Source organism: Lygodium microphyllum, chromosome 18 (assembly GCF_053477565.2).
Source record: "Lygodium microphyllum isolate KBCC chromosome 18, Lygodium_microphyllum_v1.1.10, whole genome shotgun sequence".
In the NCBI taxonomy this organism is placed as follows: domain Eukaryota; kingdom Viridiplantae; phylum Streptophyta; class Polypodiopsida; order Schizaeales; family Lygodiaceae; genus Lygodium; species Lygodium microphyllum.
This window is the reverse complement of record NC_141152.1, coordinates 48,631,689-48,657,214: the sequence shown is the minus strand read 5'-3', so window position 1 is coordinate 48,657,214 and position 25,526 is coordinate 48,631,689. Positions and strand designations below refer to the sequence as shown.

Sequence of the window (25,526 nt, the reverse complement as noted above, 5' to 3'; positions counted from 1 at the left end):
TAATGCTTTGTTGTGTGGAAAGGATTCAGGCTTCCAAGTTGACGAGGAGAAGAAGTCATCCAAAAAGTTTTCCAAGGCTGAGAAAAAAGATAGATTTGAAAATAGGGCCAAGAAGAGGAAAAAACAGCAAGGGAAGACTTGAAAATTGGTTGCACAACGTAGAGAATCAATGGCTGCAAATAAATGCTTTGTATGTGAACAGGAGGGGCACATGGTAGAGGACTATCCCAATTGGTAGCAAGTTGCAAAAGCTGAAAATAAGGGAGATTCCAAATGGAAAAAGCCCAAAACATCGGTTGTTTTGGTGCCCAATGTAGTCAACAATCAGCCCAATGATGATGCTATTGAGCTTTGTAGAGCACAAGGAAATATCAAAGACTAGTATGCATTGATATTCTTTGATAATGGAGAAAAAACAATTTTATCTCCACAAATATGGCAGTTCGTTTAGGCATGAGAGACGATGAGATGGGACCCATGGGAGAAATTGGTACGGTATGCAAGGGCCATGCAAAGCATGTCACACCTTTGATTGGGAAGCTTTGCTTGCATATACAAAGTTATGTGGACAATGAAGAGTTATTCATTGCACCACTTAAGGGTTGTGATGTATTGCTTGGTATGCCTTGGTGCCATTATACGCATGCAATGATTGACTCCCAAGACAAAGTCGTTACTATTCAGCATAAGGGTAAGATCCACACCTTGGATGTAAAACTGAAAGGAGAATTTATCCCAATTGTATCAACTTCTGCCATTTCAAAAGTAATAAAAAATCATCTTTTAGCGTACTTGGTTTTTACTAAGGATAAAGATGATAATAAAAATGTTGGAAATGTGTCTTAGTTGGATAAGGATCGCATTTCATTTCTAACAACGTATGCTGATTGCTTTTCTCCATCACTTTTGGGGTAGGTATTGCCTAAAAGGTTGGAAGATCATGGTATAATTTTGATACTTGGAAGTAGCCCCCCTAATAAGCCACCATACAGGGTGAGTGTAGCCCAACAGGAGGAGATTATGAGCCAAGTTAATGAGCTGTTGGAAAAGGAACTGATTCAATCCAACCCATCTCCTTATTAATTGCTAGTGCTTTTGATCCAAAAAAGAAGGATGACTCATGGCATATGTGCATTGACTACCGTGCTTTGAACAAGATCATGACTAAGAATTGGTTTTTGATTCATAAGATGGATGATGCCATGGATAGATTGCAAGGATCAGCCATTTTCAACGGTATTGATTTGAAAAGTGGGTATCATGAGATTTGTATAAGGCTAGTAGTTGTACCAAAGACAACATTTAGGATAACTTTTGGGCTTTATGAGTTTCTTGTCATGTCGTTTGGGCTGGTGAATGCTCCTACTATGCTCAATTGAATGATGGAAAATTTCTTTGGATCACATAGAGCATTTGTGGGTACATTCTTTGATGATACTTTTCATGATTTTTGAGCACCAAAAGTAAACCAATACAATTCACTATGTATGAGAGAGGTATTCACTTATGCGTGGGGGGCAATTATGCCTGTTTTCTTGTCACGTAGTCTTGTCTCTGTTATTTTCTTACAATTTTGTATGGTTTCTCAAATTTTGGTTGATTATATTATTGTATGTCAAGGGTGGATAGCATTAGTATCAGAGCACAAATTGATTGGATAGACCATCAACATTAAGGCAAGATTGTATCCCATACATGGAGATTGATTAACTAATTGGGACTAGTATTTGCTAATCTTACAATTTGCCTATGTAGATACCCCACATTTATCTGTTGATAGGGTACCTTTTTAGATAGTTTGTGGCAAGAAATTGTCTATTCCTATGACTACCATAGTTACTGATGTTCTAGTAGTTGATGCTTTAAGAATAGACTATATCAAAATTTAGAAGAGATCATTGACAAAATCGTACAATCCCAAATTAGATATGATGCTCAAGCCAAAAAAAAGTGTGAGGCTATGACATTAAAAGAAGATGATTTAGTATGGCTTCCTTTTGAAGAAAAGACTAAATCCATTGAAGCTACCAAAATACTAAATTAGCCTCAAGATGTTATGGACATTTTTATATTGTTCGTAAGATTAACGATAATGTATTCTGCTTGAGCATCCCACCTCATTGGCATATCCATAACTCATTTCATACTAACAGCTTGAAATCCTTAAGAAAACTTTGCCTATTATACTAGTTGTGGATAATCTTCTATTACATAAGAATGATACATAAATTTTAGTATTTGAAATTATCATTTACTATAACAAGACTACTATCAACACGTCTTGAATATCATAGATATGTGGTTAAGTATAAAAATCATTTTGTTGAGGGATTCCAATGGATTTCAAAGTCGTTTATTACTCTACTTATGATTATCTAACATCTCTATACCATTCACAATTATATTAAATTCTAGTTTAAACACAGATTCATCACATGAGCCCGTATTTGGAAAAATCCACGGATGCTTATTTTCATAGTGGATGTGCAAATTTTCTGCTTGAGGCAACACATATTGATTGCCTTTTGTTTTTAATGTATTGGATTTATATTTTGTTTTCCTTGTCAATTTAGTGCAAATCCGTTGCATGAGGCAACACTAGTATGTGTTCATTCAGCTTTGCTATTTTCTTTTGTCATTAATCAACCGAGAACAATTGCTTTTTGACCTTTAGTCAATGTCATGATATTTAGTTTAGTCTTATCTATGAAAATAAGATGCTATTTATTGGATTTATTTTGTGGAGATTATTATTATTTTTCTATTCGGTGTATAATAATGACTTCTTGCACATGCATGGGTGTAGCATTGGTCATATTGTGCTAGGTGGATAGGCAGAGATTTCATGTGTTTTAACTTTTATTCTTTTGGTAAGTAGATTATTAGTAGGCAAAGTAATGTAAATGCAATGACTTTCGTATTCAATGTTGGAAATTGGATCAGCTATGGAGGAGAGAGGAATGAGAGAGTGAGAGTAGACAGTGGAGTAGATAGTGTGAGCTGAAGCCTATGAAATATTTAGATAGGCCTTAGCCTTTATTAGTAAAAGGCAATTAGTAGTAAAGGTAATTTGTTCAAGAAAGGAAAGCAAAAAGCCTTAAGGATGCTTTTCATGATGTTTGAGCATAAAAAGCAAAGCAATAGAATTCGCTAAATACATGCATTGAGGAAGGTGTTTTTTTTTGGGTGGGGGGGGGGGGGGGGGGGGGGGGGCGATTTGCCTATTCTCTTGTTTGTACGCTCATCTCTTATTTTCTTACCTCATTGTGTATTTTCTCAAATTTTGATTAACTGTTGTTATTTTACAGTGAGGATGGATAGTAGAATGTGCATCTATGAAAATTTTTAATACATAGATAGTCTAAAAGTCAACAGGGTAAGAAACAGTTGCCACTAGTGGACACACATGCATTGTAACATCATGCCCAATTACTATCAGTAAAGGTAGTGGATAAAATTTTAGTACATGCTATGCCAATAGTGCAAAGTCTACAAAGTTTCTTAATACAAGATGAGTCATTGCTCTTATTCTCTTTTGAATGATGATGATTCTAAGCATACCGTAATATGCTTGCAACTCTTACTTGAGGTTGAAATCGTCTTTAGTTTTTCTTTGGTTTGAGGGGGTTGGTGTGTGTAGATTTGGTTATTGTTGGCTTTATGAGATATATTCAATACCCCATGTTGGTAAGGTGCCACAAATGATCCATGATGCTCAAATTTGTAGGGTCCTCATTATGAGAAGCCATGCGTGAGCTCGGATATTGATGTCTTGACTTGTATGTCAATGTGATTGGATAGTAAAACGGTGACGTATGTAGGTCTAGCTTACGAATTAGTTGGAGTAGTTAAGTTGGTACTCCAAGCACACTGCATTGAGTCACAGGGGGTGATAGTTATCAAGGACCCTTATTATAGGTCTTAGGGAATCCTTTGTGGGCGAGGGTTCAAGAGTAGTGCCTTTGGCGCGATGGTAAATGAAATATTTGGCTAAGTAGCTAAAGTTTATATTTTGGTATGTTGCACAAGCCGATTGACCACCTTTATGGGATATAAAAAGGATACCCTCCGAAAACCATGATCATTCGTTCTCCCAATTAGAGTTCATCCAACAAGCTGTAACCTCTTCACCTATAATCTTTCTAGATTGTTGTCTAAGCTTCAATATGGAAGCATATGGGTGGACAGAGTTGTCATTGTATCACTTTGTTTGCAATCAAAGAAGTTGACTGTTACCCACATGGTCGGGATCTCATACAGTCCTAATGAGAACTTCATGTAGGTGCAAGAGACTTAGAGAGTGGAAGGAAAAGCTGATGTGGAAACTGTTGGACATTGATCTGGAAAAGCATGAGTGTATATATGAGTGCATGAATGCCTGAATAAGTGGTGACTAAAAAACTGGGGATTGATGATTGAAGATTGAGGTCCAAGGGTGGCTTTAGACAACTAAGAACTTGTTAGCAGATATGTTGGCTTATGTGTGAGTTTGTGTATGCAGAGGCTGGGCACACTATTGATGATATTTTAGGCATTTTTTATGGTCTTCATTTTGGTCATATTTAGCATTTATTGCTGGCCGACCTGATCATATTGAGGATATATTTTGGTCCTATCTATTCAGCCTTCTCCTCCTCACTTAGTCACTCATGTGCCATGACACGTGTGGAGACTTCGTGGAGAGAGGGGCTAGTGCCGGTGCCCACGCAGCCAGTGACTCACTACTGTATGCGATTGTCTTGTGTTGGATATATGGATTTCATTTCCTAAGCATACATGTGAGTTCTCATTTGTATTGTGTTCTTTAGTGTTCTTTCTTTCCCTTTCTCTTTTGTCTTATGTTCAGCAGTTTATTACAACATATATTTACGCTTTCATTGCTGCTCCACTTCTGACATGGTATCAGATTTTAGGTTTTGTCCTCCTACTGTGTTTTCTTTGTTGATTTCAGGATTGTTTTGACCATTGTTGATGAGGCGACTGCTGCTCCAACCAAGTGAACTGTTTTTCTTGCGTTTTTGCTGATGTCAGCATCCGTACAGCTTGGATCAGCTCCTCTCCTGCCTACGTGTCAGTTCCAGCCTGCGTTTTGGTGTCTTTGCATCTCCTCCTGGCTGGGCGACTGCATTATCAAGCCGTTTTTGCTGTTTCAGGCAGTTTCTAGTAGATTTTTTGATTTTTCGCAACAGATTTCTTCTTGTTTTGGTCAGATTTTGGTAAATATTGCATGTAAACTCTCATTTTTGTAGTCTGTGCTTGTGGTTCGGCTGTGTTCCCTCTTCAAATACCTTCTTTTCTCTACTTCTCTTCTTAATTCTCTACAGATGGCTCCTCCATGCACATCCATTGATGATAAGCTACATGGACTTGACTATCTTACATGGAATTTGGTGAAGAAGACTTGGTTTATCCAGAAGCGGTTATGGTATGTGGTTTGGAGAGCTATTGAATGTCCTCAGTGGCCTTTTCCTGTTCCAGATGATTTTGATGAAGACAACCATGAAGAAGCGGGTCTTACATGGGATTTGGATGATGCCTGTGCTTACTTGGCCTTGCTTCGGTGTATTTCCAAAGAAGTCCTATAGCAAATTCCGTTCAAGGCCAAAGATACTATCCAGCCTTTTTTACTTTGTGTGACCCAAATCCAAGACCAACTTCGGCAAATGTAGTCTGTCCTTCCAGAGGCTCATCTTATTGGATTCATACTCTCCAAACTCCCTTCGGTGTTTGATGGAGTGGTGAATGCTTTAAGGGCGCAGACATCATCGACTCCTGTCAGTTTTACACACATGACCTCCATGCTACTTGAGCATGAGGGATCATTGTGGTTACAGGTGAGGCTTTTGTTAGGCTATAGTGAGGCTCTTGTAGCTTTAGAGAGGGGTTCAAGAAGAAGAAGTCGAAAACCTAGTGTTACCACCAGGAAGAAAGGTCATTTATAGAAAGACTGCAAAGAGTGAGCAGCTTCTAGGAAGAAGAAAGAGAAGCAGACGAAGCGGGATGTGGACTTCTTCGACGAGTCATCATCTGTCTCAGACTTAGACTCTGATCCTCTGGCCAAGGAGAAGTCCAAGGTGCGAAAAAGATCAGCTTCTTCGGATCGCGGGAAGGGCTTAATGGCCCCTTCCTCAGCTGCTTTCTAGTAGTGGTGATGACAGCATCCCTCACAACTCTCCAATGCTAGAGAGGGAGTGTGAGAGGGTGGTGAGATGGGGCAGTTGCACCTCATCTATACATCTATACAGATGCACAGGATCTAGAGAGGGACTTCCTTGGCTCATGGATTGAAGTCTAGTAGGTTCAAATCTTGGAGCTAGAATTGACATCTAGGTTCATGATGGGCTGTTTATTTGACAGAGAGCGGACTTGGTTCCTAGTCTTGAGCTCACATGAGGGGACACTTTGGCGGTTTGGCAAAAGGCAGGGAATCCATGGTCATGTATGTTCTCTAGGCATTTTTGACAGGTTGGTCATGTGTGCTACTGAGAGACATTGGGACAAACACAGAGATATGCTATGATATTCTCTATTTTCAAGAGCTGGCACGATCAACCTTGACATCGGGTTCTTTTCGAGGCACCTTGGTGGTAGCTTGATCACCCACTGCTTGGGTATCCATGGTTCTACTTGGTGGTTCTATGTTGTATGGTTTTTGATTCATTCTCATTGCACCGTTGTATTGTATCAGATCACCCTTGATCTAAGAGAGGGTGTTAGTAGATATGTCAGCTTATGTGTGAGTCTATGCATGCAGAGGCTGGGCACATTATTTAGGATATTTTTGGCATTTTTAATGGTCTTCATTTTGGTCATATTTAGCATTTATTGCTGGCCGACCTGATCATATGAGGACATATTTTTGTCCTATATATTCAGGCTTCTCCTCCTCACTTAGTCACTCATCTGTCATTACATATGTGGAGACTTTGTGGAGAGAGGAGCTAGTGCTGGTGCCCACGCAGCCAGTGACTCACTGTTGTATGCGATTGTCTCATGTTGGATATATGGATTCCATTTCCCGAGCATACATGTGAGTTCTCATTTGCATTGTGTTCTTCAGTGTTCTTTCTTTCCCTTTCTCTTTTGTTTTGTGTTTCAGCAGTTTATTACAGCATATATTTACGCTTCCATTGCTGCTTCACTTTTGACAGAACTCTGTGCATTATAGAAGAGGCCAACTCATTAGACAAATTACAGGGTTATGAAGAGCCACTCATTTTTAATGTCCAGAAGTTGAGTCAACAGTTTTGACAAGGTTTTGGCCACAAAGCTCTGAATACACTATCATGTCATATGTGCTGAACGCTCTCCCCGACTAAGATTGCAGTTCTCCTCAGCTGCAAGACTCTTGAAGACTTGGATTTAGACCCACTTGTAGAACTCTCAGTTGCTGTAGACTTGGAAAACCAGCACAAGGTGGATAGCAATGGCCAACGAGTACTAGACACGTTCACTAGTCAAAATCTCAAAATATGGATGGAGTTTCAGTTTGAGTTCCACCTGCCGATCTCCATTTCAGTGATGCAGCTATGGCTATGCAGCAGATCCACTTGAAAGTGTAGACAGGCCGATCTTGAAATCTGTACATCTAATTTCCACATCTGGTGTAGGGTTCTCAGTAAGACTTGCACTTTGGACTTAAACAGCAAGAATCAAGAGACTTCTCAGAAGCATGTATCTTGGAATGGATGCAAACAACATTTGGCTCCACGAAGAAGGCATTATCAGAGCCATAGCAACTCAGACCGACTCAAGAGCCTTTTGCTAGTAAAACTTACTTAGAATCTGTCCTTTTTTTTTCCATGAGCTGTAAAACAGGTTTTATAACATGATCAAACAGTACTATTGAAAGGCATGCTATGGTATGATTGCTAAACTTATAATGATATCTGGTTGGCAGTTTTTTAAATATGGTTCATTAAGTAGCTTCTTTTTGATGCTGTCTATATCAAGTATTCATAGCTTCATTATATCATAACTCCTGCTACTGTCTGAGAACTGTAAGCCCAACACTTGGAAATTTCTCGTCTTTGTAGACATCAAAAGGAGTGAAAGCTTACAATGCAGCAATTGCTGCAACCAATGGGATTCAACGAGAGGGTGAGGAAAAGCAAAAGGTTCACACACACTCTTATTGCTGTATTGACTATGCTCAGGTATGTTGATTTTCTTTACAATTATGGTTGTCTGGGAGTTTTCAAGAATAGCTAGGGAATTTTTGATCTGCCTTCTTCAAATACTGGGTTACACAGGTATATGATATTGTAAGATATAAAATACATAGAGCCAAAAAGAAGATCAAAGATGAGTTGGAGGACAGGAATACTGTGCAGCATTATCTTTGCCCAAATTCAAATTGTGCACGTAGGTGAGCTTGCACACAGTCTTCTTAGTATTGTTTGCTTATGCATGTTTGACTTTATCAAGTGGACAGTTGGATCCTCAGTCAACTACATAGTTCCTACACCATGAAATTTTTCCTTTGTCTCATGTATGTGATTCTAAACTTTTTGACTTTTATTGAACTATATGATCATGGAAGGTACTCAGCTTTGGATGCAATGGTACTGGTCAGCCCTTTTGATGAAAATTTTCATTGTGAAAATTGCAATGCGGAGTTGGTGGCAGAAAGTGATAAGCTGGCAGCTGAGGAGTTGGGTGATGGTGAAGACAATGCACGGCGTAGAAGGCGTGAAAAGCTTAAGGACCTCTATGAAAGGCTAGAGGTAACCTGCCTAATCAGTTAAAATGTCTCAGACCAAAGTGATTCCATACTGTTCGTTTTCATGTATGTGAAGTTTCTCATGTCAGGGCAAACAAACAGGGATGCAAATATTGTTAACAAAATGTTCAACTGTCAGAAAGCTACCTAGTTATGGTTCTCGTTAGATCTGTATGATGCAACTAGTGTCTTTTTTATAGAAGTAAATTTCATGCTCAAGTGTCCAGATGGCTTTCTTCAAAAAGAAGCTTCTAAATGAATGATAGTAATGCAATTTTTGCCCTTGCACATCACACTTCCTCTTATCTTTTGCAGAAACAATTGAAGCCCTTGATGGATCAACTAACAAAGGTCAAAGACTTGATGCCACCTGATTATGGTAGCCTTGTAACTTGGGAAGCACGTGCTATTGCTGCCGGAAGATTGTCTGCAAATCTTGAACCCATCATCAACCTTTCAAAAGCTTCTCATTCACAAGGCAACACAGGGACTCCTATGCCTTTTGTTGGTGAAACAAAGGTATGTCCTTTTGATTACTTTTTAGTTTGCTTTGTGCAAGTGTTGTGCTAGTTAGCATTGGCAGATAAATAAAACAGCTTGTGAACTATCTAGCTGGGTATTGGTGTAAAACCCCCTTTCAGTAAGCTATAAAGTGTTTGCTTTCATCTCATTTGGCTATCTTTCGTTGAACCAGCACCTGGGATTTTTGAACCGTTAAACCAAATTGCTGAAAGGAGCAATTGCATTAAGCACTTGATTATACTGTAAATTTGATAGAAAGTTCATAATCTAGATCAAAAAGTTATCTGGTATGCAAGTAGCATGGATAAGGTAGGATCCAAAAACTTGTTAGAATCAAACCCCAATTATCACAACTTTCTGCATTTTGTCCTAGTATGTTCTTAATTAAAGGGGTTTCGAATGCTCAAATGGTGTAAGGATCATGCCACAGAGGGAGAGAGGTAGTATCCAATATGCTGGTATATTGGATGAGAGGTAGCTTTGAGGAATTCAGAGTATCATATCCCAGTCAACTCATTTTCTTGCAGCTTTGGTCCCACCAAGTTCTTATTTGAATGGGGTTTCAAATCCTCATGTAGTGGGGTGTAATGATCATGGTATTGAGGCAGAGAGAATTGAGGGTCTAGGGAGGCACCTTGGAAACTCCTTTGTGCATGACTTTTTAGATGCAAATTTGTTAGCTGGGTGTCTCTTGATTGTGCTTGGTGCAAGGGTCAGCAAGCAATATCTCTCACCAGCCAATCGGATCTCCTGCCCGCATCCCCACCCCCAAGTTGTAAATACATCAAAATGTTAGTTGGGATGAATTGCCTGAATAAAATTTCAATGCAGGGCTTGCCACATGACACGTTGAGGATATTAGGGAGGGCTAGAAAAATGTGAAGAGGCATACAGCTTACTGTGCATTTCTGCTTCTATTTTCTGTGGTGTGTAGTCATTATTCAGGTCCACCAGGGTTGATTGAGAACATAATGTGTGTTAAAAGTGACTTCAATGGGCCAAAGCTGATCAATGAAAGCTAGCCTGGGAAGGCCATTTTGAAGATTCTACATCTGGACTAATGATATGATTCTTCTCTGAAAAGCAGTCCTGTACTCCCCCCATGTGCAGGTTGAAGTCTCTCTTGCAGGTACAGATATCAAGTCTGAAGACTCCAAAGATGCCACAGCTGGAGGGCCAATGAAAGTTCTTCCTCCCTGGATGATCCGTGAAGGAATGAATCTGACTGCTGAACAGCGTGGTGATGTAAAACAAGAAGTCAAGACTGAGGAGGACAAGTTCCCAGTTGGTGCAGCAGCAGCTACAGACTTCAAGGGGGGTGATGAAAAACCCACAGGGGACGATAAGGAAGCTAGGGAACGAAAATTGCAGGTGATGTATTTTCTCATGTTCTTTGGGACTTTAGTCTATTCATCAACCAGCATAGACGATGGTCAGGGCATAGGCTTTAGATGTGCTTGTGCAGATTTCTGAGACCTGAAATATAGATTATGGTGGCTTTCTGCATCATTGTTGAAATTGTCAGCTATTCTAGGTTGTGGTTACTTTACATCATTGTTGAAAGGGTCGACCTTATTTGCAGGAAGAGTACATGAGGGCCTATTATGATGCTTACTTGAAGTTGCACCAGGAAACTGCACATGCTCAGAGTCAACAATTAGCTTCAGAGAATGCTGGTAGCGATGCAGTTGAAACTCGAGTGGTTGGAAAGAAAGCAAAGAGAGAGGAAGGTGAAGATGAAGAAGACGTGGAGTGGGAAGAGGCTTCTGGAGCAGGTATGCATATTAATTGAATTTGTCTGTCAATTTCCGTAATTCATAAGATTTTCTTTGAGTAAAAATTTCATAAAGAATGGAAGTTATGTCTTATGCAGATCGCTCATCTAAAGCAACCATTAAAGGTACAGAAGATCAAGTGGATGCTGAACAACAAGAAGGTGAAAATGAAGAGGATGAAGATATTGCTTGGGAGTAGATGGTCTGCCATGATGTTAGTTGAAGGAATAGTGCTCTCGTATCATTCTGGTCAGAACTTCATGAAGTCTGCTGAAATGCTGGAGGCCTACAGAGCTTAGCCTGGCTTGGAAAAGCTATACATCCACAATGCTACAATTGATGGCACCATCACAGTGAAGTTAAGCCAAACTTACAGAGCAAAAACCTTGTCTGTGCACTCGAATGAGGTTGTGTGGATGAGAACTAGGTTGTACCATCTTCTTCTTTGTGTACAGAGTTTATCACAAATAAGTTCAAAGAATGTATACTTCTTTATTCTGGTTTCAAAAAGCCAATGTCTACAGGCCATTATCATGGTACACGTCTACAGGTCATTACTGTGGTACACAATATGCTCTTATAAATGTAATCAGTAAATCACACTTAACCCGAAGGGAACTGTGTTGGGAGAGTTTGTCTTGGGAGCAGTAGTCTATTCTAAAGCAAGCTTCAAGCTGAGCAGCTGTACTCTACCTCTTAGAGGGCTCCAATGTTATTGAAGGCCAGTTCTCTATCTTATGACTGACATTGATGTACATCATCTTAGGCAATGATTTCGGTGTTTTCACATCTTGCACCTCCTAGAGGGCTCCAATGTTACTGAAGGTCAGTTTGTAACTTACTGGCATTAATGTATCATCTTAGGCAACGATTTCGGTGTTTTCACATTTTGCAAGTTCAATTTGACTATGATAACCAGTTTCAAAAGCCTATAACTGTGTACAATTGAAATCGCATTGGCTGCCTATTCTTGATGACATGTAAACCATGCTTGGATCAAATGTTTTGTACCACAATCCAGCAAAGGTTTTAGGCTTGCTAGTTATTATCAAAACTACAAATCTCTAAACCTACAGATGTTGAACACAATACAACAACGTTTTAAAGCTGTTCCTTTCAAAGCACAATCCTTTTAGCAACTTCCAGTTTAAGCTTATTGTATGCTGTTATTTCTGGGCATGTCGCATGGATTATCATTGAGCAAAAGCTACTTTTTATACTGAGGAAAATCTCACAATGAGCTGCAGTGATTCAAGAACTTGGGGTTCTCTCAGAGAGGTCCTTGGCTTGATTGTCCCTTACGGCAATGCAGTTGCACATGCCAAGTTTTATAAGCTGATTTCATTTTCTTTTGAATGGTGATGAGCCTAATGTGGCTGCGGTGGCCTTTTCTTCCCCTGTATGTATGGTTACTGTTGGCTTTGCAGTTTGTGTTGTGTTATGCATCTTTTGGCTTGTAAGGATGCCATACAATTGTGTGGCAAGGGATCTTATCGCTTTGGTTCAAGGTTTTAATACTCGTGTGTTATGCATAGTGAACAAAAACAGACATGTATTATTTGAATCTTAGAGATTATGTCATGGAGCCTTGTTAATTGTTAGAATGGGAAGGACATTTTTCCAAAGTGAACCTCGTGATTGAAATAAATAGTTTTTCTTGAAGTACACCTTTCTAGAGCCATAGATGAACGAACTTAATTATCACATCACTCTTTGAAAGGAAAGCTTTATACACACTTAAAAAAGATGTCCCAAAGGTGATGGCCTAGCTATATCACTTCGGCTCATAATGTTAAGGCTTTGGGTCTTGTATTGCGGTGTGTGTCAGTTAGTTGAGGGTCACCAAGGAGGGTCCTAGTGCGATCGAGTTTCATTACTCATTCGACTTATGAGCTATTTGGTTTGCCCATAGGACAAAAATGCCAACTTGGGTCTTGTGTACTCTCAGCTAATATTTGGGCGTGTATCTTATCCTAGGAAAAAGAAAACACTCAAGGCGAGTGTCGTACTTAGTATGTGCATGTTGGATGATTGTTCCAAAATGAGGAACAAGAGGCTGATGAAAGAGTATGTAGCACATCTTATGAGCTATCTTGTTTGCCCATAGGAAAAAAATGCCAACTTGGCTTGGGTACTCTTGGCTAATATTTGGGTGTGTATCTTATCCCAAGATAAATATTCGTTTTTGTATTAAAAGTAATGATGGTTGGAGGAACAGAAACTAGAAGTCTCCATATAGATCTTGAATTAGCCTTTGAGTATGTACAATCATAACCCTAATTACTCATCTCACCATGCATCAATGTCATGTTATGCCATATGTTATGAATAGGTGGCCAAAGGTTGAAATGTTTAGATAACTAATGGGCTAATGAATTGACACAACAATGGGGAAGGCTATTCGTGAAGGAAATAATTACTCAAATATGTTTTAAATGTGTGACATGACAATAGCTAGAGAGAGAGAGAGAGAGAGAGAGAGAGAGAGAGAGAGAGAGAGAGAGAGAGAGAGAGAGAGAGAGAGAGAGAGAGAGAGAGAGAGAGAGAATTTGTGTTGTATAATGATGTTTTATTTGAGCATTTTTTATAGGGGTATTGTGGTCCAATTGCAAAAAAACCCACATTGGGTAAAGAAGATGACTACAAATCTACCAGTAGGGGCATGGTTGGATGTTCATCACTAGCAAGTGTAGCCTCGATTGCCAAATTGTGTGTGTGTGTGTTGTATTAATGGCCTTTTAGATGCCTCAAAGGCATGCAGGACATATATATCATGATCTGCTTGGGTTGCAACTAGCACAAAAAGAAACCCACTTCAAGGCACCATTAGCATATAAAGAAAATCAACAACTAAAACTATGCAAGTTACTAAATACATCATGACCCAAAATTAACTTAGTGCTTGGGCTTTCTCAACTTCCCTATGATGGTTTTGCCACCTTGATAAATTGCCAAATTTTCATCCTTTCTAGTTGCTTTCATCTTAGCATTTTTACTTGGTTGCGCTTTAGCCTATGTTGGTGTAAGTCCATCTTTGATCCATACTTTGGCTCCCTTAAAAACATTTTGATTGCTTTAATACTTTGACTTTATCTTAACCATACTTACAGATTCCAAAATTGATTGGTTCTTTCCTTGCTTGATGATTTTCCATGGTATCATCCACTTTAACCCTTTTTCTTCCAAAATTGGTCTTAGTTTGGTATCTAGCCCCCTCTATGTCTACGAACATCCTTGCCAATATTCATAATCTTTTTTCTTCATGCTACCCATCAGGGAGGCTCTCTAAATATGCATGGAATGCAATCTTCTTTTGAAATGTAGTTTAAACAATTGAAAAGATTATGTGTCATACCTTATCTACCTTCTTGCTTGTTTCGATTACTTTTTGTACTTCCTCTTGTAATTTGGTCATCAATTCCTCGATTTCATATAAAATATTCTTGTTAATTATACCGTCTCTATTGCTACCTTTGCCAAGCACATAAGCACTTTGGCAGGTCCTTCAAAACCACGTTCTCTGCTTCCAAGTTGATGTAAATATTCCTTTCATGGCTTTGGTTTGCTGATTTGGTTTTGGGTAATGATGCCAAGATTGATGAGAGTCTTTGGATACTTCTCATTGTTAGCAAGAGCTAAGGTCTAATCCTCTCTCCTGGGTGTTGCCTTTGAACTGGAGAGAGAGCAATGCATATTAGAGGCCAATATTAAGTAATGGAATGTCACATCTATGCCTTGAGTGGAAAGGAATACTCAATTATGTTAGAATGATCCCATGATAGGCCCTATTTGGCCGCCTTCTTTGTCCCACAATCCACAAACCAAGTCCTTTAATATTTAGTTGATGGTGGAAATGGCAAGGATAATGTATGGTTGGGAATACAACATCAAGAATCTCAACTTCCAGTAACTTTGTATATTTGTGACCATGAATAGCTTGCAAATAATTGGAAAGTGCAAATTGAAGTCCCTTGTGGAAGTTAACTTTTAAGTTTAGACATTCTACAGTCATCATTGTTAGTTATCTATCTGAATTTCAGCATGCGCATGATCATATGACATGTCTCTGATCCCGCTCGCTTAAATTCACATGCCAATTATTTTGTGAAGAGTTTTTTAGCAGAAAAGTTTAATACAATTCATAAATACATGCATGGGGAAGGTTGCACATGATCTTGTGTTGTGCATGCTCTCTCAATTTCTCTTCTCTCTTGTCTCTTTCTTGTTCAATTTGTGTTCCTTTCAATATCGAGTTAAAATAAATTGTTGTTGTATGATGGTGAAGGTTATCAGAGCAAGGTGATTAGACCACACACGTCAACATCAAAGAAGAGCTATCTATCCATCCACGTCATCCCATCGAGAATCTTCTATTGTCTGGTGCACAAAGGCTTTAACACGTGGATGGATCATGTCTTCAAAAGTCTTTGGTGAGAAGAGACTTAAAAAGTAAAGCTTAATGCTCTACCATGGCCTCACAAAACCACAAGACATCGAGCTGAAACCACTCGACGACCGAGTGGTTTTAAGTCTGCTGACAATGGTTTTCCTACACGAGAGGAGAAAACGGAATCGGATAGGACCGATCAATCTCATTGAATCCGCAGTGGTTTTTGAGACCATCAAGTGGTTTTATGGTGGCAGTTTTGTCCACGGCATTGCCACCAGCGCAAAACTTGTCATTCATTAATTATTATTATTATTATCGTTCACCCTCTAAGGTGCTTATTTACTAATCCTTTGATTCTTCGTTCTACTCTTGTCAATGAGTGTTGGGTGTTGCTTGATTCTCGAGGCATGTAAGTCAAATAATCTTATTATATATTAAAGTAAGCCTATTAAAAGCCTTCTTAACCCTCTAGATATAAATTAAATGTATAAATTAAATTATACCCTTTCTTTTAATCAAGATATGATTCGTTATTAAAATATTATAAGTGATTTTCTTAGGATTTTTGTATCTACAAGGCCTTCTTAGATAGAGCCAAACTTTTTAAGAAAGAAATTGAGATTTTTATTTAAAAAAAAGTGCTAATTCTAAGATTATCAATTTTGGAAACTATAAATTCAAATTTCATTATCAAGGATAAAAAGTAGAAAATTAGATTTGGAATTTAAAGCAAATATTAGGGTACAAGCAAAAAGCATAAGAACATTGAAAATTTTTATTTAGAAGAGTTTTTCTTTATATTAACACTTCAGGGTACATGGATACTTCATTAATTACCTTCTCAAAAGTATTAAAATTAAAAAGAAAAACATAATCAAATCAAGATAGGTTGCTAGAATCCCTAGGTGATAACTCTATAAATCTTCATTCTATGAAAATAGATTAAGAAACTGTAAGTTAAATTTTATCTTTATCTTTATTTTAGCATCTATGAAAATAGAGTAAACTCGAAGATATTGTTTACTTCATGTTATTGATGATTTGTGCCTTCCAAAGCTATTAACCTAGTCATGTTAAAATTCCTTATGCTAGACTATCTCTTTGAGCAAGGTTGTTTATTTAGTTGTCAAAGTCTTGTAATTCTACATAGTGTTTTAAATGATTTAATACTTCATGTTGTCAAGGATTTATGCCTTCAAAGCTATTAACCTAGTCATGTTAAATTTCCTTATGCTAGACTCTCTCTTTGAACAAGTCTATTTATCTATATTAACCTAAGTTTAGGACATAGTTGTCAAAGTCACGCAGTTCTACATGGCGTTTTAGATGATGTGATATGGTTGCTATTGAAAAGAGGAGGCTAAACATTGAAAAGCATCCAAAGATAAGGCTATCTCCAAGAGATTACCATCCATTTTCTATTGTAGACAAGATAAATGATAATGCATTTTGATAGGACATTCCTCATTCACAAATGTAAAATTCATTCTATATTGGTTTGTTAAAACCTTTCAAGGGAACCCCAAAACTGACTCAAGTTGTGGATGATTCTCCCCATTGTTAGAGGAAGATACATAAATTTTAATGCTTGAAGTTATTCTTGACCATGACTAGACTGCAACTAGAACCAAAAATTAGTACCATAAGTATCTAGCAAAATAGGTTCTATGGAAGAATCTTAGTGGATTCAAAAGTCATTGCTAACTCCGACTTATAACCATTTAATAAATGCCTACCACTTATAGTCATATTAAGGCCCCACATGCACAAATTTGTTGCATGAGGCACTATTTCATGAAAATATGTGAAAGCTGATTTTCATAGGATGTAGATTCACAATATGAGGCAAGACTAGCATGTGATTGGCCACCCTTGTAGTTTTCTTTCTTTTATCAACTAAGGGGAGTTGCTTCTTAACCCGAGGGAATGGTATGTATGGTAATACTAGAATTCACTACTGTGAAAAAAAGATGAATTTTATTGTAGATTGTGCCTATGATTCGTGACTTGTTGCACGAGCGCCTATGTGTAACATTGGGTGCATTATGCCTAGTAGATGGAAGGCTACTAATGTGCTTTATGTTGCGGTGAGAAGATTATTAGATGGAGTTAGACAGAATAAATTTTTTTGAAAGTGCATTTTGATGTGTGGGAATTAATTATGATTGAGTGCTTCATAGCTTGGAACTATTGTATTTTTGTGAGCCTTTTATTGCAAAGAAATTGTAGGTGTTTACATACAATTCATTTATTTGGGACACAATTATGATTGAGTGCTTCATAGCTTGGAATTATTGTACTTTTGTGTGCCTTTTATTGCAAAGAGATTGTAGGCGTTTACATACAATTCATTTATTTGGGACACAATTGTTTTGTAACCAACACTTCATCCGGCACTTTAGGCGATGAAGCGCGATGTGGAAAGGGGGATAAGAAGTAATCTTATCTACTTTGGAGTTTACGCCTAATGGATTATTCAATCCATATTCATACGATGCAGCCAAGTAAGTGGGGCTAGCGCCCGCAATTACAAAGAGTAATGGGTGATAGGGATTGAAGGAACGATGGCTGGCTAAGTAAGTGGTAACTTTTCTTTTTAGGGACCCAACGTTTGGAATTTTCCAATCGCATAAAGGGTCGAACGCCATTCAAATCGTTGCACTTTGCCTTTCCCTCTTCCCTTCAGTCGAGTGGCTGAAGCCCCTCTTCTTTTAGTCAATATGCTAAAGCTCCTCAAAGCTTTGCTTTGGCTTAATTATTATTATTTTGTAAATAGTTTAGGCATATTTGATAGGAGTTAGAAATATTGGAGGAAAAGCATGGAGTTCATGTAAGAAAAGAAAATGTTAAAAAATAATATGCTTTTTAATTTTAGTACAAAAGCTTAATACAATTTATAGATACATGCATGGGGGGAGATTTAACCAATCTTGTGTCATGCATGCTTTCTTAATTTCTCTTACTTGTTGTCTTTATTTTCTTCCTCGTTTAATTTGGGTTCCTTTCAATTTCAAGTCGATAAATTGTTGTTGTATGGTGAAGGTTCTCAACACATGGTTATAGTCTTATTCATTTTCTTGTGCCCACTACTTGCATCTTGCATGTCTAGTCTTACACGAAGTCAAATTTGGGTGTGCCCAATTCGTAGCTATCCTTCTGCAAGCGCCTTGTATGAGATGCTTGATATGCATGCCTATTATGATGTAATGGTGAAGGCAACCAACTAATGGTTACATTTGAGACTTTTTTCTTGACCTTGAGAAAGGATAAGGGGGTGAGAAGAATCTCTGACACTAAAATCAATGTGTAAATGTAAGACATTGTATCACATTGAAAACCATGTATACACAAGTGTAAGCTCAATTGAAGTTATATATCTAAAGTTCATGGTAATATTATCTTCATGTATTGTTAGTTGTACATTGGGGGGAAAAATTTGGAGTGGGCGTAGGGGGGAGGGGATTATGGGGGAGGTAGGGTTCAAGGATGACAATGTACTTTGAATAAATGGTCTTTGTGTAAGGCTCAACTTTTTGCAAACTCAAAGTTACACATTTTGAAAAGTGAATGGTTTTGTTCTTAGTCGTTCTTAAAGATTTATACTAAGGTATCAATGACAACTTTCTAAGGTCACATTGCTTGTTGCTCAAGGATACATTACTACTAGAGGTCTCTCTCTCTCTCTCTCTCTCTCTCTCTCTCTCTCTCTCTCTCTCTCTCTCTCTCTCTCTCTCTCTCTCTCTCTCTCTCTCCTTATGTGCATTTTTAATTGACACATTTAAACTCCTAAGCATCTTCTATCTATTCTTCAATGCCGTATATGGATTCTCCACCTTGATTTGGTTACACCTTTAATTGACACATTCAAATGGTTTTGTTCTTAGTTGTTCTTAAATATTTATACTAGGGTGCAATTTTGTTAGGGTATATATGACAACTTTCTAAGGTCACATTGCTTGTTGCTCAAGGATACATTACTAAGTCATTGACTAGAGCTCTCTCTTCTTATGTGCATTTTAATCGACACATTTTAACTCCTAAGTATATTCTATCTATTATTCAATGCCTTATATGGATTCTCCACACCTTGATCTTTCCTCTAGGCATGTTCCTATTCAATATGATCTTCATTCTTAGCCCATGTCCACCTATTTCCTTAAATGCCTTCAGTGAAAAGCTTGATGGTTTGCATGTAGAGTCTCCTACAATGTGGGGTCGAACTTCTTAATGTTGTCTCCTACAATGTAGGGGGAAACTTCATAATGTTGAATATGCGCGATGGTTTGATTGACACCACACATGATTTCATTACTTTGGAGCCTTCGAAGTTTTGTGTGAGCCAATGAACTTAGGTGGAGTGAATGGCATCAAACATGTTTGGAAGACATGTCATTTTCTCAAAGATTGACATATTGCTCACAAACATTGTTCACTAGATGACACATATGTAACGTTCCTAGCAAATGTTTGTGGAATCCTGATGGCATAATATATGCATAATTATATTAACATGATTCCTAATCATAACTGGCACACATATAAGGTTCCAACCACACACGTGGATAACATGACGTTTGCAAAAACTTTCATCATTTTTCTTAATGGTGGATTTACATGTCCCATGGGGATGACAATAGTATTTGCAAAATTTTATCAACGCATTTCCTAATGGTAGATTCTCTAACATGCTTTTGTTTACATGCACATCATGGCCAATTTACATGTATGGGTTCTCTAACATGCTTTTGTTTCAATAGAACATGGCAAAGAAGGCTTTATCCACATCTTTAGTTCATAGAATACCTCATCACATCAAATAGTGTGACACATACTAATGATTCTTGACTTTGTATTTGAACATGTTTGCAAATAAACACTATCCCAAAAGGATACTTGCCATGGGAAGCACTACCACAATCTAGGAGAAAGCTTTATCACTTCTCTCTCAACTAAAGAAAATAAAGCAAATAAAGATGCCTAATCACGAAATAAAAGAAGCAAGGATCATACCCTCATAACTAACATTGCATGAGAATCAAATATGGTGCTCATCCTTGGCTTTCATCTTATTCATGGAAAAAGTAAAATTTGAGTTTGAAGATCCAATAGTTTCAATACAAAAAGTTTCAAAGATTTAGAACACTTAGAATTCTTGTAACATTCACCTAGGACATGCAATATTGAAATAATACTCCAGTCAAGATTTATTTACAAGAACTTGTGGATATCTTACATGTGCTTTTTTATAGAGTTGAATATTCCTAGAACCACACTTGCTTTCCTTTATTAACAACTTGATTTCTGTCATTGCATCAAGGCTGCAAAAGTAGATGGTGTTGTAGTTTTTGAGATTGTGGCTAACTCTTGACCGTCCTCGAGTTGTGCCTAGTTTAGTTAGCTCAATTATATCATGAGAGTCAATTTCACCATGGGATAGTAAAACCATATCTCCTTATCACTCTTATTCTCAATGTTAAAACTTGTGCTAATACTTTAACATACAATAATAATGTGAAATCCTCAACTTCTAAGTGGTTATCACCTTACATCTACTTTCCTTATAGTTTTAGCCTCATTGACTTTGGTTAATAGTCCATCATAACTTTGATGCACCAAGCTTTGCAATGCTTAGCAATCAAGCTAGTTGATTCTAGAGAGTCAAGACACCATTTCTTAGACATGCATAGATAAAACTAACTCAAAGAAATCTTATCAACTTGTGTGGTATATTGTATCTTTGCCGTATGTCACATCTTTGAAAATTTTTGAACCTTGATAGTACTATATATATACGTATAGCTTGTGTATACTTAGCTTGAGTAGCTAGATCACTTGTATTGACTTCTTGTTAGAATCATTAGTGATAGAGATAACATGATTAAGAACTTTTGCAAGAACAAAGTATGCAATGATTAATGGTGATTGATGGTTAACTTCCAATGACATGTTGAGCATAATACAACTAAGAAACAAACTGACTAACAATATTATCTTTAACCTAGATAGTAACCAAAGTGCTTTTACAACAAGGAAGCATGATGCTTTTTGTAAGAGGACAACTTGAGAGGGTTCATTGTACTAGATAGTTTTCAAGATAAAATGTCACATACTTACTTTCAATAAAGCAAGTGCTAAGAAGCATGTGCACAAAACTAACAAGTATTTAAACAACACAAAACAAACAAGTATTTAAGCAAATGGTAAGAGCACTATATTATCCTTAAGTTTTGGTAGGGCAATGGCAATGAAAGAGAAGATTGGATCTATCAAATACAAGCTCAAGCTTTCAAAACAATACAATATACCTCCAACTTTTCACACGATTAATCAAGTGGATTTGAGAGCAAACAACACATTCTTCTTGTGTGCCATTATGGGCCCACAATAGCAACCCACTTTGCAATTAAGTCCAAGCAAAGCATATTTGTTGGCATGCAATGAAAGAATTATCATCCAAAAATGACCATAGATACGAATACCACATTCTCCTAACCCACATCTTTAAAGAACCCATTTTATTCAATGTAAATCATCATTTATCAAGTGCTATTAGTAATCAAATAAAAGTCACCTTGTTCATCGGCTAGATTCTACCATAAAAGGCATGTGTTAAGGACTTAAGACTACACGTCCCACTTTTTTGGGATAGATACTCATCTATCCTCAACACTATGGCTCATGCCAGGTATACCAATGGCCTATTTCTATAACCACCCACATTGTTGACCTGGCAACTTATTACTGTTAGCCATTAGGGCATATGCTATTACAGCTGTCAGCCCTCGCTTATGGGAATTGAAGTCGTGCTAAGAGCTCTTCTCGGAAACCGAACGTCAATGTTCCAATGCATAAACATGCAAACTTGTTAGCAAGGATATAATGAAAGCAAAGGTGCAAATATTATGTCTGTTTAAATGAATAAAGGTGCAAAAGAGTGCACTTGAGCATTGCCTTGAAGGAACACCAGTAGGGTGTGAAAGAATTTGGAAAAGGAAATGAAGAAAAGAGAGGGAGAGATAATAACTGATTTGTAAAATTCTTAACAGATAGTACCCGATTTTTATTAAAAAAAGGTTGATGTCCTAGTTGCAGTAATTCAATTGCTCTAACCAAGGACTATTACAATAGCATATCCTTAATAGGCAACTAACAAAAGATTTTTACTCCTTTTCCAACACGAATTGTGAACAAGAGAATGATGAAAGCAAAATTTAGGTCGTGCTTGCAACCATTTAGGGAAGGAAGCTGTTTGGAGACCTTGGGGCTATTCTATTCAACCAATGTAGATTTGGGAAGAAAATTAGTCCAATTTTCTAGACTTTGAACTCAAAGGTATTGAGAAAATGGAAAACAATTCCATGAAGCTTCAAGCAACCTTCATGAGCTACAAAAATCAGCTACTCCAACATGATGACTTTCTCGTGTTGCTCAGAGGCCACACAGTTGTTGGGCAGGCTGACTGACTGAATTTCATTTCATGTCTTTGCCTCTTTCATAGCCAGAAAAAGGGCTGGATGAGCAAGGATGCAGCATGAAATATTTTAAATAAATTAACAACAAACCCGAGTTGTCGTAAGTACTTCATGTCCTTTGCTTAGAGACGAGTCTAGCAGTTCCCAAGCGAGAATGGCCTCTGTTGAAAAAACAAAAAAAAAAGTAATGCCAAAGAAAAGTGAGCATATGCATTATTCAGCACATTAAATGCTTTTAGACTAGCTTCCATTTGTGCAAGCTTGTCCTATTGTTTTATGTGCCTGCAGACTCTTATGGTTCTTGCCCCCCAAAAGCTGGAGACGAGGGTATTAAGCCCCACAGATATTAAGCCTGCAATGGACCTAGCAAACTGTGGTTGATGTTACATCTTGGGAGAAGAAAACAGCCTAGATGACATGCTGCAAGAGTATACTGTAACATGACTGAAATCTCCTAGGAAAGCATCCGAACTCTGCAGATTTGGAAGGCCATAAACTACCTAAGGGTTATGCCGTGCAACTTATATACAGTCATTAAGCTTAGTGGATCAATCCTTGTCTCATAATTCACTTAATCAATAGGAACCAAGTGAGAAATGTGATTCAGATACCTTCATTGCAGGAGGATTCCACCTTCTCTCTTACTGAAGTCTCAATAAGTCGAGAGTATCTACAAAACATTTCAGACAAGAATTATGAAAAAAAACTAAAAGCTAGTTAATTTTCTATTCCTTGGAATACAACACATTTTTTACAAAAATAAACATTCAATCTACACTCACTGTCAAGGCAGAGTAGAAATATCATAATTGTACATCCATAACCTCCAAAAGATCCATAAACACCATTATAAACACAGCTAGGATAGAGAGGGCAGCCAAAGGAGTCTATGTCAACACCAGACTTGTTGCAACCAACTAGTGTACAGCCGCTAATGAATGATGGTGCCATCAATGTCAAGCGCCTAAATCAATAGACATCAAGGAATCATTAGATTGTGACTATGCCACTCAACCAAAAGCAGTCTGTCCACTGACCGTACCCCTGCAAAACCTCAGAAAACAGGCAAACAAGGTTTAATCCAGCAGGCTATGAGCTTCACAGTAGGCCAAAAAGAGCTCAGCCATACAACCATGACAGCATTATCAAGTCAACACGGTATTAGGAGCTGAGAGAACTAAGGGAAAGGCTTGCAGCCAGCTATCTTCAATAGACAACAACACTCTGCCTTATTAGATAGCCCCCAGCCCATAGTTACTACAAATTCCCCAAAACTTCCACAAAACTCCACCTTTTTGCCATTTCAACACTTACGCTTTTGATTTGGTTTCCATTTCCATTTCTACCTTTCTTATGCCGTAGTTACTGGAAACTCCCTGAAACTCCAAATTTTTGCCATTTCAGTTTCTGTTCTCATTTCCATTCCCCATTTCCCATAACCGTGCCCCAGACACACCATCAGTCTTTGGATACCCGAAAACGAGCAAAAATCTAAAACGAACTATGCTCTATAGTTTTGAGTCATTACCCTACCTAGGCACTTCTACTTTGAGAATTATCTCTTTGTACATTGACGAATAAATGAACAGTAGTTTCAGAAAAAAAGTTGATCAAGAGACTCAACCCCGTGAGTTGATCATCCTACACCCACACATTACCTACAACAAGCATGACCTTGCAGCTCACTATCAACTCACACACAAATGGAACATGCGGGTATCTGCCACAATTTCCACCATTAATTGATTATCAATCACATTTTGTCACCAAGATGTTCTAAAAGTACACGCTCCATGATAACTCCCTAATTTTCCATGCCCTTGGTTAGCTTTCTTGCTTCGCCCTACTATTGGTATAACAACATTTTTTGGGAACACATCCAATGGAACAAGGCCCTCGGGAACAGGGATAGGGGATAGCCATGGACTGCCATTCCCTATGACTACATGGAATAGGCACAAGCACCAAAAATGGAGATGTGAAACATGGACAAAAAATGCTAGCCTGAGTAAATAGGGTTTTCTGCTTTGAAAAGAAAACTAGAAATGAAGAAAAAGAATGAAGAAAGGACCAAACCTACAGCTCTAATACCAATTGTAAAGGAGGATTGAGAAGAGAGAAGGGAAGATAGTCCTAGAAGAATACAGAAAAGAGAGAAAGACTGGAGAAAGATAGGAAGAGAGAGAAAGAAAGGAAGCTGTGAGGAAGGTGAAGAGACTTAGTTGATTCAATTTGTCTAGATGCCCTAAATGAGTCGCTTTATACCTTTTATACTATATGGTCTTGGAAAAGAAACATATTTCTTGGGAAAAAAAAGGCAAAGTTGTCCCCTAATTCCACATAATAGATATATAAACCTATTTGAATCTACAGCACACTGTATAGGGCATTCCAATTAGCATGAATTGAAATAAGTCTTTGCACATTGCTAAACAATGCTTCATGATCTATCGTCAAAACTCAATATGTTGGCACTAACACAGTTGTCAAGTACGAAAGGTACAATATGATACGGTATGATAAAATACGGTACTAAATGTTACCTTGTGATTTTATAAGGTACGGTATGATATTAGTACGAAAAAAACTTAAAATGATTTTTTCAATGGAGTCCATACAATTGTGGAAAACTCCGCCTCAAGCAA

General features: G+C 37.8%; 2 protein-coding genes across 4 annotated transcripts in view; one reads left to right on the top strand and one right to left on the bottom strand.

The window, feature by feature from the left end:
* Positions 1-11,340, top strand: part of LOC148020856 (Transcription factor TFIIE, alpha subunit) — a 31,758-nt gene extending 20,418 nt beyond the window's left edge. Inside the window, exons 4-10 of the mRNA XM_087698647.1 lie at positions 8,037-8,156; positions 8,253-8,368; positions 8,543-8,726; positions 9,038-9,241; positions 10,355-10,615; positions 10,827-11,019; positions 11,118-11,340. Coding sequence (XP_087554773.1) covers positions 8,037-8,156; positions 8,253-8,368; positions 8,543-8,726; positions 9,038-9,241; positions 10,355-10,615; positions 10,827-11,019; positions 11,118-11,218 — 1,179 coding nt within the window. The 3' untranslated portion in view covers positions 11,219-11,340. The remainder of the gene's footprint in view (positions 1-8,036; positions 8,157-8,252; positions 8,369-8,542; positions 8,727-9,037; positions 9,242-10,354; positions 10,616-10,826; positions 11,020-11,117) is intronic.
* An 11,082-nt stretch (positions 11,341-22,422) lies between these two features.
* LOC148020855 (uncharacterized) overlaps positions 22,423-25,526 on the bottom strand; it is a 45,170-nt gene continuing 42,066 nt past the window's right edge. Inside the window, exons 6-7 of one of the 3 annotated variants that reach the window (XR_015694640.1) lie at positions 23,493-23,551; positions 22,423-23,042 (exon numbers count right to left, since the gene is read on the bottom strand). Coding sequence is in view for 1 of the 3 variants with exons in the window: in XM_087698646.1 (XP_087554772.1) it covers positions 23,534-23,551 (18 nt within the window). In the remaining 2 variants the exon portion in view is untranslated. The remainder of the gene's footprint in view (positions 23,043-23,492; positions 23,552-25,526) is intronic. The other 2 variants (XR_015694639.1, XM_087698646.1) reach the window with 2 other exon arrangements.